Source organism: Balaenoptera borealis, assembly GCF_965194805.1.
Source record: "Balaenoptera borealis genome assembly, chromosome: 14".
NCBI classification, from domain to species: Eukaryota; Metazoa; Chordata; class Mammalia; order Artiodactyla; family Balaenopteridae; genus Balaenoptera; species Balaenoptera borealis.
Window position 1 is genome coordinate 48,590,274 of NC_138875.1, and position 14,696 is coordinate 48,604,969.

Here is a 14,696-nt window from a genome sequence, read left to right on the forward strand (position 1 = left end):
AAAGTTGCGGTTAAAAGCCACACTTAATGAGTATATACTACATGGCAGGCATTGTGTATTTGTTCCATTTATTTTTCACAACTCCATAAAGTCGGCATTATTATCTCTCTTTTATGCATGGGAGGTTGAGTCAACTACCCCAAGCTGATCGGTTAGATATCTTATTCCAGTGAGTGAGGTTGATTTGGTAGAAAGTACTAATTTAAGGTCAGTTGAAAGTTGCAAGTAAAGCATGAATAAGAGTAAAAATTTACTAAGTCTGGTCTCCCTCGCATTTCACAAGTTGTTGGGCTGAAATAGGTGTGAAATGTGTGTCTCACAACCTACCTTGGCACTCAGGGGTTCTTTTGCAAATTGGTCTGAGCACCTGTAGACCACCACGATTGTCTTCCTCATTCTGTAGCCATGCGGGGCTGGGGGCTGGAAATACCTTGAAGAAGACACCCAACAGGAAAGTGACTAGATGGAGGTAAGAGATGAGATCACTGGAGCAGAATGATACCAGTTACCTTGGAGACAACCACCTGGAGGGTGATAGGACCCCAGAGAAATTAACCAGAATGCAATACACAAAACTTTTTGGTTTCTGTTTTTTGCGCCAACCATCTGATAAGTTACTAACCTAGAACATGGAAACTAGACTTTGCTGAAAATGAGTTCTATACTAGGGTCCGGAGGAGACATGGTCCTGCTGATGAATCTGGGGCAGTAGAAGATGCTGCGACTCAGCACTCAGGGGTCCTATTACTCACAACAAGAAATGGACATTTTTTCCTCAGTGTATAAATCCCCATGGAGACAGAGTCATAGAGCTAGTGTCTTGTTGATAAAAAGTCATGGGCACCAGATTCACTGGTCACTGGGAGTTTATCAGGGATTGAAAGATACCTTCAACTTCCCTCCTTTCATCCCTGATCCAGATGCACAGCTCAGAAGTACCCACATATTATGTGTTTTCCCAGATTTGCAGCCACTGAAATACCAAGATATAAAATATGTTCTCTTGAAAAGGCCACCGGGCATGGAGTGAAGACATCATCACTCCATAACCACCAAGTCTGGATAGATGTTTCTAACAGGAGTGTTCCCAGAAGCAGGAGAGGAAATAAAGATACTGTGAAAATAAGGAGCTTTGTTCTGAGGCATAAAAGCTGAGCAGATGATCACAGTTTCTGTGTGGTTTATGCAGCATAATGGGAAACCCAAAGTCCAGGCAGCACTAGCTCGAATCATGGTTTTCTAGAAACAAGAGCCCAGTACCCTCTCGGCCATGCTGATTATTTGGGACTGTCCAATAGAGCATCTGTTCTTGGTACCCAACATATGTAGTTTAAATTGCAGAAGAGAAGCAGCCAAAGGTTTGGCAATGTCCACTGCACACTCTAGAGTTGACTTCAGCACATGTGGCCATCTCAAGGTAGCTCGGTACAAAGGATAGTATTCACGTGGACTTAAGAGCAAGGAAACACTCTTTTAATTACACATGTGATGGCACTGAGAGCCATATGGTAAGAAACACAAGGTATGGAGCCAGACAAGTCTGAATTTTAATCCCAGCTCTAGGAGTTGCCAGTCGTAAGACAACAAGTAAGTTTAATGGAAACGTGATCGTAACCACCTGACAGAGGTGGGGTGAGGATGAACTTGTTGAAGCAGTGCCTGGCACACGTGAAGCGCTCTGTCGATATTCATCCCAAACCCACCCTCACCACTCATCCTCTCCCTACGGCCTTGGTCCAGCAGCTGTGCTTTAACTAAAGGAGGCCAGAGCCCTGACAGGGGCCAAGACGTGAAAACCAACCCTCCCTGCCAACTGGTATAAATACATCCTTCCTTGCTCAGGAGGGAGCGTGCTCTGGACCTGGGAATCTCAATATATGGGCCATGAGTTGCAGGTGAAGCAAGAGTCCTCCCATTGGTCTGAGAACTGATCCAGAAGTGCGCACCTTGTCTTTGGTTTTCACAAGTGCGTGGTGCTCAAATCCATGTACTTTCATCTTGTTACAGTATAGGCTGTAGTCTAGTTGCTAGTGGCTGCAGTTATGGGCGGCCCTAAGAAAATCCCCTGTGTGAAGCCTGAGACTTCCTTCCCCCTACTGTGGGCAGTTCTCTCTTGTGTGGGGAGTAGATGGAGTTAATAGACTGTGATTGTATTTCTGAGCAAGGTACGTCAAGATATGTTTGCTCCTTACAAGAAACAGATTATAGAATCATAGTGAGGAAAGGGGGGTGATGACGCAGTGTCTGCAGGACCTTTAGAGAATTACGCTTGCCTGCTTGCTTGATGGTAGTTGTGTCTCTATAAATAGGTTAGGCAGGATCCTATCCATCAGTGTCTCGATATAAGAGAATTGTGGTTGGTCAACATGAGCCCTGCCATTGTCACGACCACTCTCCCAGTTGGCGTTGTGTTCCCAGGGCTCAAGTAACCTTGGACCAGTAAGTAATGGGTGGGGAAGAAACAGTTCCCCAGGTAAATGCTACTTCCTGGGACTGGAGCTTTGCCTAAAGAAAAGAACAGGAAAGTTTGGACTGCCCCTGGCTCCTCCCTCCCGCCTTCTTCCCCCGCTTCTCCATTCGCACAGTTGCACTTACTGAGGCTGGGCTCCAGGGGGCAGGCGGCCCTCTGTGATCTTCCCATGTCCAGCACGGGCTCATTCTGTACCAGCTCTGGGGAATGAGGTTGTACAGACACTGAAGGCTCCCAGCCTCAGGCTAAGGGATCGGGACCAGTGGCACTCATACCTGGCCTTGAGAAGAAAGGGAGACCAAAAGGAGTTGGCTATGGCCATGGATACTTCTTAGTAGCCATTTCAACGACATCTTGAAACAAACCGTCATCTTCAGGAGAAACTATCTATCTTGAAAACCCTCAAAACACTTTAAAATTTATTATTAATAAAATAATATTCTTAAAATGAAAGTGATACAATTTATCTTAATGCATGAAGAGATAAGACTTTGCAAATATATGCTGGATCATCACTTTGTTTTGTCAGTCATCTATCCCCTCTGACCCCCTCTGACCCGCCCCCCCCACCCCACCCCGCCACTCTACTCCTCCTTGCCTCTCTGTCTTGCTTTGCTGGGAGTTTATGTCATACATTCTTCCTTTGCATTCTTTCTCAGCCTGAAATCCTGAAAAGAAATCCCTCTCAGCACGGCCCCAGGTTCCCCAGGGCACAATCTGGTGCCCCAGGCCACCCTCCCATCCTAGCACAGGCCCATGGTAGCACCAAAGAGTGAGTCGCCTGCTCTAGACTGAGAGAGTTGGGCCGACACTGAAGAGGCAGCCCTGAGTAAAGCTGAGTTGTCAAATATTGCAGGCGACATAAGCCAGAGGGGTGTGTGTGTGTGTCACTCAAAGGTGCTGACACAGGCGAATCTGATCTGGGGCTGGCAGATGCTTAACCAAATAAGACAAATGGAGTGTATCCTGCCACTGTCACTGCTGCCCTCACAGTTGGCATGGCTGTCTCAGGGCTCAAGTAGCTCAAGTAGTGGATGGCGAAGAAACAGGTCCTTGAGTATACGCTGCTTTCTGGGACTGGGTTCTCACCTGTGCTGAAGCCCTGTGTGCCTTAAACAAGTTAAATGAAGAGCCTCCATTTCTTCATCTGGAAAGTGGAAGTGAAAGATTATCATGGCAGCAAGAGTGCCTGCTACGGGTCGGCACGTAGCAGGCACTCAGTAAACAGCAGACATTGTGATCATCTCTGCCTCTCTGTCTAGGAAATGCCTTCAAGGCCCATAAATTCAGCTAGCACCTCCACAAGCCAACACCTCCCAAATCTGTATACCCAGCTCTGAAGTCTCGATATTGATGTCCAGATTTCCCAAGGTACCTCAAACTCCAGAGCTCTGAACTTGAAGATAGTGAGTACCCACATCCACTCCCTAGCCTCTCATAACACCTACTGCTCCTGTTTCCTCTCTCTGGGAGATGGGAATCCATTCTTTCTACTTCCTTCACCCCCACTCTCCCAGTCTGGTCAATTTCCTAAATTTGCCTCAGATAATTCCCTTTTGACCGCATTGTCTTAGTTCTTCTCCTAAGAATTCCTTATGGACAGTCACAGTTGTCTTTTAGATGATCCCCCTACCCCCAGTCACACCTCCCTGATGCTACTAGAATGTTCATTCTAAGTCCCTGCCTTACTGAAAATCCCTGTCACCTATGTGGCAAAGTCTAGACTCTTTATATGGGCACAAGTCCCTCCGGAGTGAATCCCAATCTGCTTGCCTCTCCCTCTCATCTGAATCTGGTCCCTCAAGTGTCCCCTTGATGGTACCTTCCCATCCTGGTTGGTCCACCTGTCAGCTCCCCAGTCATCCTCCCAGACTCCTCTCAGGCATCTACCTCCTCTCTGAAATTTGCCCCCAAAAAATCTCTTGAGAAAAATTAAGTACTCTTTTCTATGTTCCACAAATACCCTATGCACTTTTCCATTATTACAATTATCACATCTTTTTCATAAACTGCTTTTTTTTTTAATCAACCCAGTTAAACTTTGGCTTCCTCAAGGGTCCATAAATTTGATCTACTTCATCCATTTCTACAAGGCCAAAATCAGTATTTAGTGGTAGTTCAGTACATGTATGTTGAATGAATGAATGATCAACATCCTTGCGTTACATAGTTTCCATCAGCCCCACAATAGCAGATCAAGTTTTGCAGAATTACAACCCTTGTCGACTGCATAAAGCCAGTGTGCGTTTGTTGCCTGAAAAGGGGGGAGTATAGGAGTGATATTGCTTTTGCTTCCATTAAATTCAAAACATATATTTATGCAAAATACTATTCTAGATGCTAGTGGAAACAATATAAATTTATAAGCCTGTACACTGACCTTTAATAAACTTAAAATTAATTGGAGAGCTAGTCACCTAAACAACCAACTATAATAACTAACTAGAGTAAAACGAAAAGTGCTAAACAGAGGACTTAACACCCAAACTGAGTAGACTTGTCTTTGTACCCTTCAGTCTCATTTCTGCACTCCCAGCCTCCAATAGCTTCCTGCTGGAGCCTTTGCCACTATGGTAATAGATTAATTGTGTAATTATTTGATTTTTTTCCTCTATGTATATGAGCTCCAAGGGGGCAAGGACCACATTTGTCTTATCCACCAAGCCATCCCTGGCATCTAGCGCAGTGCCTGATGTGTAGTAAGGGCTCCATGACTTTGAGGGGGAGAGAGGAAGAGCAATTAATTTAACTGTTGAAGATCAGAGAAGACTTCACAGGGGAGGTACATTAGGCCTTAAAAACTAAGAAGAGTGAGGCTTTCAAATTTACTGCAGAGTTCATAAATATTCCACAATTTTTCTTCATTAGGCTTCTTTGAATACTCACTTTTTCATCTGTGGTTACATGTCTTTCAGCTAATTTTGCAATAATATCCACTCTTTAAAGGCATATATGGAAAACTGTAGCTTTCTGCCAGAGTTTACAGTTTAGCTGTGGCTGAAAGAGTTTCTCCAGAGAGAAAATCAAATAGCAGTGTAAGCTGGAATAAAGTTATTTTCCTTACAGGTGGTACAGACTAAGTGCTGAAGTTGTTTCAAAGAGAGTAGAATCCCTCACTGGAGACCTGGGTGGTTTTCATGGGGACAGTGGGATTTTATATCAGCTTCGGAGATTTGGGAAGTCCCAAGAAAGGGAGAGAACATGGATGGGGGATGCTGAGAGACTGATAAAAGCAAGTAGAGGACAGAGAACATGTCAGGAAAGGAGCAGAACACAAAGTGACAAGAGGCCCGGTGGTGACAGGCTGCCCATACCAAGCTAAGGAGTCAGGACTTTAGTTTATATGTAGGTGAGCCAGTTCCAATTTTAAGGGTTGAAAAATAAAATATTTTAGGAAGACTAATTTGGCAGTACTTTTCAGGAAGCCTAATTAGGAGGCTACTAAAGAATATCCAATTAACAATAGCCAGGACATGGAAGCAACCTAAGTGTCCATCAACAGATGAATGGATAAAGAAGATGTGGCACATATATACAATGGAATATTACTCAGCCATAAAAAGAAATGAAATTGAGATATTTGTAGTGAGGTGGATGGACCTAGAGTCTGTCATACAGAGTGAAGTAAATCAGAAAGAGAAAAACAAATACCGTATGCTAACACATATATATGGAATCTAAGAAAAAAAAAAAAAAAGGTCATGAAGAACCTAGGGGTAAGACGGGAATAAAGACACAGAACTACTAGAGAATGGACTTGAGGATATGGGGAGGGAGAAGGGTAAGCTGTGACAAAGTGAGAGAGTGGCATGGACATATATACACTACCAAACGTAAAATAGATAGCTAGTGGGAAGCAGCCGCATAGCACAGGGAGATCAGCTCTGTGCTTTGTGACCACCTAGAGGGGTGGGATAGGGAGGGTGGGAGGGAGGGAGACGCAAGAGGGAAGAGATATGGGAACATATGTATATGTATAACTGATTCACTTTGTTATAAAGCAGAAACTAACACACCATTGTAAAGCAATTATACTTCAATGAAGATGTTAAAAAAAAAATCCAATTAAGAAATAATAAATAAAAAATAAGTTTTTTTTGAAAGGCATTATGAGATGTAAACTAACCAGTTTACTTTCTGATTGTTAAAGCATCCCTCAGATTTTGTCAGTGGGGACCAGAATGTAATAGAACCATTTCAGAAACAGAAGAGAGTGCAGGAAGAGTCAGTTTTGGAAGGAACAGGATAAGTTTGGCTTTATATGCATTTGCTTTAGGGACAGTCTGAACGAAGTACCCTGAAGGAAAATGGGAATGTAAGAGTTTACTCTTATTATTATTGTTGTCATTATTGTTATTATAACAATCATGATGGAAGTTCATTGGTATAAGCCTCCAATTTAAAATACCATTAACCTTGATATTAGTAGTCGAAACCCCTCAGTCTTTGCTGTGATTAAAAGGCAGTGGAATGGGGGGCTGGTGGGGGGAAGGATGTCACCACATCCTAGTAACTGGTTTTTTTCACTTTAAATATATACAATTTTTATTTGTCAATTATACCTCAATTAAGCTAGGGGAAAGGGGAGGTTTGTCTAAGAGGAGTCAGAAATGAGATTAACTTGGTTCAACTGCATTGGACAAAATATATACCATGAAGTCCATATGGCTGAATGCATCAAGGTAACAGCCATGTTCTGTAGTAACTGTTTTTATAAGGTGAGTGATGGTGAAGTGAGGTGTTGCTTGGAGAGGGTCTCATGGCCATCCAACAAGAAGGCTCATGGGGTATCATTACCTAGAATTAAGCCTTTGTCCGTACCTTGATTTGGTCAGAGCTGAGGAAACAGACTGGTCCTCAATAAAATAGTAGGAGGCTGAAGTCAAATTTATGAGCAATGAATTTTTCCCTTGTGTAGTAATCTCCCCAGTCAAACCAGTGATTGGAAAGTAGCTTGGGGAACAGGGACCTCCAGCAAAGGGAAGTGGATGAAGGTGAAGGGTATTTCATCTGGTCCGTGTGAGGCCTGATGTGACACCCTGCCTACAATAGAGCATTTGTCTCTGCTTACTGAAATATTCATGTCCACCGTATTTGGAGTCTTTCTCTCCTGGATGGTATGAGATGAACTCTTACTTTTTACTTCCCTTTGCTATGCTCCGGTTCAGTGGACCCCAAATGCCGTTATTGCCTGTGGAGTACCTGGGGAGCTTGTCTAAATTAGAGTCAGGACCCCATCCCCAGATTCTTTTTGGGGTGTCCACAGTGATATCTAGGAGTCCAGATGGCTGGCAAGCCTCCAGGAGTTACCAAGCCGCACTGAGTGACTTTGAACCAATCTGACTTCGCAGGCAGGTAAGGCTCCCACCTCCATGCCTACTTTAGCATGAGCAGTTCTACCTGTGCCTGTTTTATTTGTCTTCTCTTCTGCCAAAGATTTGTTTGAATACAGATTTTCGGCACCTTAAAAGAATCGGTCAATTATTTATCTAAGTTAACCTTGATCTTCTGATTAGCACTGTTTTTCTTCGACAAGGTCATAAAACAACTGCTTAGAAGCCCATCATTGAATTGTAATCACATTCACTCATTCAACAATTATTCATTGGTCATCTTCTATGCGTCAGGCAACGTGCTAGGTACCAGAGAGCCAACAAAGAACATGAAAGATTAGACTTCTGCAGTCATATTCTAGTGCAAGCGATGTGGATGGGGTGAAAATAGACAACTTAGGAGTAAAACAATCATTTCATATTGTGATAAATGCTATGAGAAAAATAAGCAGGGTTCAGTGGGAAAAAATCTCAGGGGGGAACATAATTTAGACAAGGTGAACAGGAAACAAATCCTTACAGAGGTGACTTCTGAGTGCCACCAGGCATGCTGGCTGCTAAGAGCTTGAATAACATAGTGACAAGTGGTCATAGAATTGCAAAACTGGAAGCAATGATGTGCTGGAAGGTTAGACAATGAGGGTCAGAGAGGTGATGGAGGTGGCGCAGCCTCTGTCAGTGGCAAGGTCCATGTGAAACGGAGAGACTTCTACGAAAGGCAAGGTGGTCAAGAGAGCAGAGAGTTCATTGCGTGTCAGAGTCACTACACATGATGACAAGAGTGGAGGTGAAGAAGCAGAGTCTGAGCCGGGAGCTAAACTCGTCAGTGCATGAAGATGAAAGGTCAGTGGGAAAAGCAGATGACAGCATGGGGAGAGGAAAAGGGAGGTTGAGCAGGACACACGTGCTTCACAGAAGCAGGAGGGTTTTGCTGGGGGGTGTCCTGGAAGCCACAGGGAAGGACAAGGAAATAGCTCCCTGTCTTCTGGCCTGAGGGACAAGCTGCCCAAAGAACTGAAGTTTCATCTACTTGAAAAAGTGCAAGGGAAGCAGAGATTTGGGGGCCATCCAGGTTTCATTAGAAAAAGTCATGGAAAAGAAACATTCCAGAAGTCTCTGGAGATTAAAGAGGAATTTGATGACCACAAGCCGAAGATCCAGAGGGCACAGTGGAAGGCTGATTTCATTTTTCTTTTTGTTAATGGGGCAGGGAGAGAATTAATTGGGGCATATGTAGAGACACACGAATAACATTCTGGATAATAATGGACAACCGGCGAACCTTGAAATTCACTAGGTCACTGGGATAAAATACTATTATGATGAAGACTGCTATTAAAACCATAATAGCAATTATTATTTATAGTTGGAGTTGTTGAAGACGTAGCAGCAGAAGTGTAGTGGCAGTTTGATTTCAGGGCTGCGCTAAGCACTTCCCATGCTGTCTACCAATAACCCTGTGATCTTTCAAACCTCAAGTCAGATTTTACATTGTATGTGAAAATTTTCTGGACTACAAGTTGTTGATCAGGGTAAAGAGGGATTCAAGGCTTTCAAGTCACCCTGGCAGTCTCTGAGAAGACCGCAGACAAATGCTTTTAGAGTTGAAACACCAAGTAGTTGGCTCGGTGGTGTGGAGGAGCTTGGCAGCTGTTTTATGGGGCTACGCAAGTTGGTGTATGGTGATCAGGGGTTACTCAGTCAATATTCTTCCACTAGAAAGAAGCATCTCTCCTTAAAGCTCAGCTAGTGGAAGGACTGTGAGGCCTGGAGGTGACTCCATACACAGTGCTTCATTCCTCTGCTCTTTTTGCTCAATTTGCTAGAAAATTCCTAATCATCCTTGAAGACGTAATTTGACTCATACATTCATTCCTTCATGTAACAAATATTTGAGAGCAATAACTAGAGACTACAGACCGTTCTTGACCCTGAGCACATAATAGTAAATAGATCTATATCTATAGTTATCTACCTCTGTCTATATATATACACACATCTCCTCTAGGAAACATTCCCCAGCACTTCCTCCACACCTAGGCTGGTGGCCCTATGCTTTACTCCCCCCAGCACATCATTTATTCATTCATTTTTCCAATACCATGCTGACAACCCTACCTGTATAGCCTCAGTCCAGTCTTCTCAACCATCTCTTTCTAGTCTAAGTGAGATCATATTACTTCTGTGCTCAGAACACTCCAAAGCCTCTGTAGTTTAACCAGAGTAAAAGTCAAGGTTCTTACAAGTTTTGTCACTATCAGAGGATGCCACCTTGTAAACCCCATCTCCCATGTCTTCCTTTACCCAGTCACTTCCGCGAGTTGTAGGAAGGATATAGTCAGATGAAGAGCAGACAGTAAATGGGTTGATTCATCCCACTGACAAGAGAAATAAATTCTTATTCCACTTTTGATACAATTTTATGTAGCAGGACATCAAGTAGACTTTTTTGGTTTCCCTAGTCTTTCTTCACTTGGGAAAGAGGGAAGGGCTCATACATGAATGAAATTGTATGATAACATGATTATAGTTATGAAATTATTGTGATAAATGAATTTAGAAAAATAAAACATTTTCCAAGGGAAAAAAATATACATCACTTTTTGCAAGTGCTTGGAAAACTGAAGTAGTCACCAGAATTTTATAATTGGCCTTGCTACAATTTTAAGTTGTAATTTATTACTTTGAACTGTTCTGCGCATTACAGAATGTCCCCCAAAACAACAAAAATTTCAATCCAAATACAGCTACATTTTGTATCTACAATCAGATGCACTAAATCAATGCTTGAAGGTAACACACTCCTTAATAGCTCAAGAATCGTTGACCTACAAAACGATGGAGTTATATTTTATTGCATTACAGACAAAGCTTAGATAGAAAATTCAGGGCCTTTTCCTTTCTATCTTGTGTATACCTTTTTTTTTTTTTTTTTTTTGCGTTTTGTAAGATTATATAATTGATACCCACAGATGCAAAGACAGTACAAAAACAATAACAAACTTACTATGATCATAGATTCAAATCAATAACTAGTAGTTTTATCCCAATAATATTCAGATAATTTAATATGAGAGTATTAATGTAATGCAGCACATGAACATTAAATGAATAACATCATAGTAGCCCAAATATATATACTATAAAATGTGAAGCTTTGGTTCAAAGTGATGCATGGATACCATTTTCATCATTACATTTTCTATGAAGAAGCTTATTACAAAATGTATATTCCACATGCTTTGCTAAATTGTTCCGGCAGCTTACACGAAATGTGTGCCCCTTGATAGCGTTTTAAAACAAATATTTTAAGTTCCTTATCAAATACCCACATTTGTGAATGTGCTTTCAACATTTCCCCTTCTCTATTTTAACAGAACCCCAAGTCCCACATGTCCGAGGAGCCCAAGAATAAAGAGGAAAATCTACTCAACTCTGAGAGGCCTACTAGGGTCTTCACAGAGAACAACCACTCCCAAGGAGAGGCTCAAGTTTTGAGTAGGATCACAGGGTCACCAACAATTCAGTTGATTGAAAAACATCACGGGACTAAGACCCTTTTCAGGAAGTTCAGCGAAATGAATTGGCCAGTGGACATTCGCCCTTTAAACAAAAGCTTAGTCACAGATAGCAAATGGAAGAGAATTGATGCAACTCAAGAAAAACGCAGGTCTTTCCTTCAGGAATTTTGCAAGAAGTACGGTGGGGTGAGTCGTCCTCAATCCCATCTTTTTCACATGGTCTCCAGGATCTATGTAGAAGATAAACACAAAATTTTATACTGCGAGGTACCAAAGGCTGGCTGTTCCAACTGGAAAAGAATTCTGATGGTACTCAACGGATTGGCCCCCTCCGCGTACAACATCTCCCATGATGCTGTTCATTACGGGAAGCATTTGAAAAAGCTCGACAGCTTCGACTTAAAAGGGATTTATACTCGTTTAAATACCTACACCAAAGCTGTGTTTGTTCGTGATCCCATGGAAAGATTAGTGTCTGCATTTAGGGACAAATTTGAACACCCCAATAGTTATTACCATCCAGTATTTGGAAAGGCAATTATAAAGAAATATCGGCCGAATGCCTGTGAAGAAGAATTAAATAATGGATCTGGCGTCAAATTCAAAGAGTTCATCCACTATTTGCTGGACTCCCACCGTCCAGTAGGAATGGACATTCACTGGGAAAAGATCAGCAAACTCTGCTATCCGTGTTTGATCCACTATGATTTTGTAGGAAAATTTGAAACTTTGGAAGAAGATGCCAATTACTTTTTACAGCTGATTGGAGCTCCAAAAAAGCTGAAATTTCCCAACTTTAAGGATAGGCACTCTTCTGATAAAAGAACCAATGCTCAGGTGGTGAGACAGTATTTAAAGGATCTGACTAGAACTGAGAGACAATTAATCTATGACTTTTATTACTTGGATTATTTGATGTTTAATTATACAACTCCATTTTTATAGTGTGCATTCATTTTCTAAAACCCTGGATGTACTTCATGATGATGGCCTCAAATCAGCTAGCTGTAATTTTCCTATAATTCTCTCTATGAGAAAAATTTAACTAAGTGCAGTTGTCTTGATTTAATGAAGATTTTTACCGAAGAGTATGAAACCAATTGGCACAAAGTTATAGGAAAATTACCACAGAGACATGTAAACAATTTCAGTTGCTCTAAAATGTTTGGAAAAGAGCTGCTTTTGCATTATGGATTATATTATAGAAGCAATAACCTAGCCAGCTGCTACATTAGGTACAACTGCCTCTTGCAAGGGTAGGAAAAGCGATCTAAAATGGCATGAGTGTATGTCGCCATCCTGGAATCTGTTGTCTAAAGTGTATGGAGATATTTTTAGCAGTCTGTGGCATATGAATCAAAAGTTGCATAGTCTTCTTGCACCCCTGGAAATCTTTCCATCAACTGTAATGATAAATCAATTTGGAAATGGTGTTTTGGACCTGAACATTTTACTTTAGATTGGAAGGCATGATGTGATTTACAATATGAGAATATAGCAGAAAAACCAGATGAATCTATGGCTTTTTCTATTCAACAGCCAATAAAAAATGCACAACATGCTAAGATCAAAGCAACAAAAGTAACCTTCCTCTTCCAGAAAAACTTGAGGGAATTGATTCTGTTTCCTTTTGAGCCCTTTTTGCAGAGATAAAATGAACGTAACCACTAAAGGTCTTCACTTTTGAAGCAGGCGACTGAGAAATTTAAGCCTCATCAGATATAAATGTGCTCCTCGTTCTGGTTTAATTGGGCAGGGGGGAAATTGTTTCAGGATGGAATAATCATCAAAAACAAAAGTTGCCACTCTGAATATAGACCTCAAACAATAACGAAGTTTTATAAGAATATTATTTGAATCAAAGCACCATGTGCATAGCTTTATATGTGGAATGTACTCTAAGAATAGCTTTTGTCTAATTATTCAGCTTGGGAATGACTTTTTAAAAACTAATATACCACTTCAAAGATAGGTTACGTTCTAGAGAATAAACATAGAGCCCCTATGGCTTAATAGGCTTATGCATAAACAAAATAAGGTATTTTCTTTTCAAGTTTAAATATTCTATACTAACAGAATCAAATACTATTGTATTCAAGCAGTCAATCAAAGTCTTTGGAAAATAGGACCATGTGTCACCCCTATGGAAAGTTGTAATGCATTTTGGAAATTTTTTCCAAGGAACCCTAAATCTGCAGACGCGTTTGGATGGGAAATTTATTTTAATTGGTCGACTGTTACTCTGAGTTAAGCAAACCGCACATTCAAACCCTGTTTAAACACATTTCTTGAATATGTTCCTCTTCTCAAACTATCGGTTTTTTGTGTTTTGTTTTGTTTTGTTTTGTTTTTTTGGCCGTGTTGGGTCTTCGTTGATGCACGGGCTTTCTCCAGTTGCGGCGAGCGGGGGCTACTCTTTGTTGTGGTGTACGAGCTTCTCATTGCAATGGCTTCTCTTGTTGCGGAGCACAGGCTCCAGGCGCACGGGCTTCAGTAGTTGCAGCATGCGGGCTCATTAGTTGTGGCATGCAGTCACTAGAGTGTGTGGGCTCAGTAGCTGCGGCACACAGGCTTAGTTGCTCCATGGCATGTGGGATCTTCCTGGACCAGGGATCAAACCCGTGTCCCCTGCATTGGCAGTTGGATTCTTAACCACTGTGCCACCAGGGAAGTCCTATCATTTTTTCTTGTCAGTAAATATTCAGTAATGCCTCTCAAAGAAAAGTAGGTATTAATATATGAATATTAATAGACCAAGAGAGTTACAACTGTGCTTATTTCATTTCGACTTCCCATTTCATGGCTGAGTTTTCATGAACTGCTTCATTCTTTACACCCGCCTGCCGCATCCCATCTGTCTCCCGAGGAGAGGGGAACTGCAGCAGGCCGCCAGATCATAAGTATTAAACCTTCTAAACCAAACTTTTACTACTTTTCCACTCCATTTACTCTTGCCTCTAAACCGTACACTTAAGCTGTGCTCTCCGTTTTTAAGTAGTTTCACTCTAGAGTAATCCAAATTGTGTAATTTAAATTTTGCTATACCGTGTAGAGTGGATTCCTAGTCAGTTAGAGACATTGAACTTATCTTTTTATGGAGAAAAAGAGAGAAAGAATAGAAAATATGCCAAGCAGCCTGACATTTTATTCCTAAACTACACAAAACTAGTTTTAGATGGGATCTGCTATAAAGGATAGGGGAAGTTTTATCAAAGTTATTCCTAAAACCGTATAAAGAACAAACAAAAAAACTTTCTTTTCATAACTTTGGGGAAAAAAATGGAAAGAAGCATCCTCTCTTACTAACATTTCTAATGCACTTAAGAGGATGGAGTATATATATATATATATATATATATTTATATATATATA

General features: G+C 41.4%; 2 protein-coding genes across 5 annotated transcripts in view; both read left to right on the plus strand.

Moving 5' to 3' along the window:
- Positions 1–14,680, plus strand: part of CHST9 (carbohydrate sulfotransferase 9) — a 245,202-nt gene extending 230,522 nt beyond the window's left edge. For 3 of the 4 annotated variants that reach the window (XM_082355531.1, XM_082355532.1, XM_082355533.1), the window contains one exon: positions 11,181–14,680. In XM_082355531.1, coding sequence (XP_082211657.1) covers positions 11,181–12,269 — 1,089 coding nt within the window. In that variant the 3' untranslated portion in view covers positions 12,270–14,680. Of the gene's footprint in view, positions 1–3,039; positions 7,826–11,180 lie in introns of those variants that run through there. The other variant, XM_082355534.1, reaches the window with a different exon arrangement.
- Positions 1–14,696, plus strand: part of AQP4 (aquaporin 4) — a 177,034-nt gene that overhangs the window by 116,180 nt on the left and 46,158 nt on the right. The window lies entirely within an intron of this gene.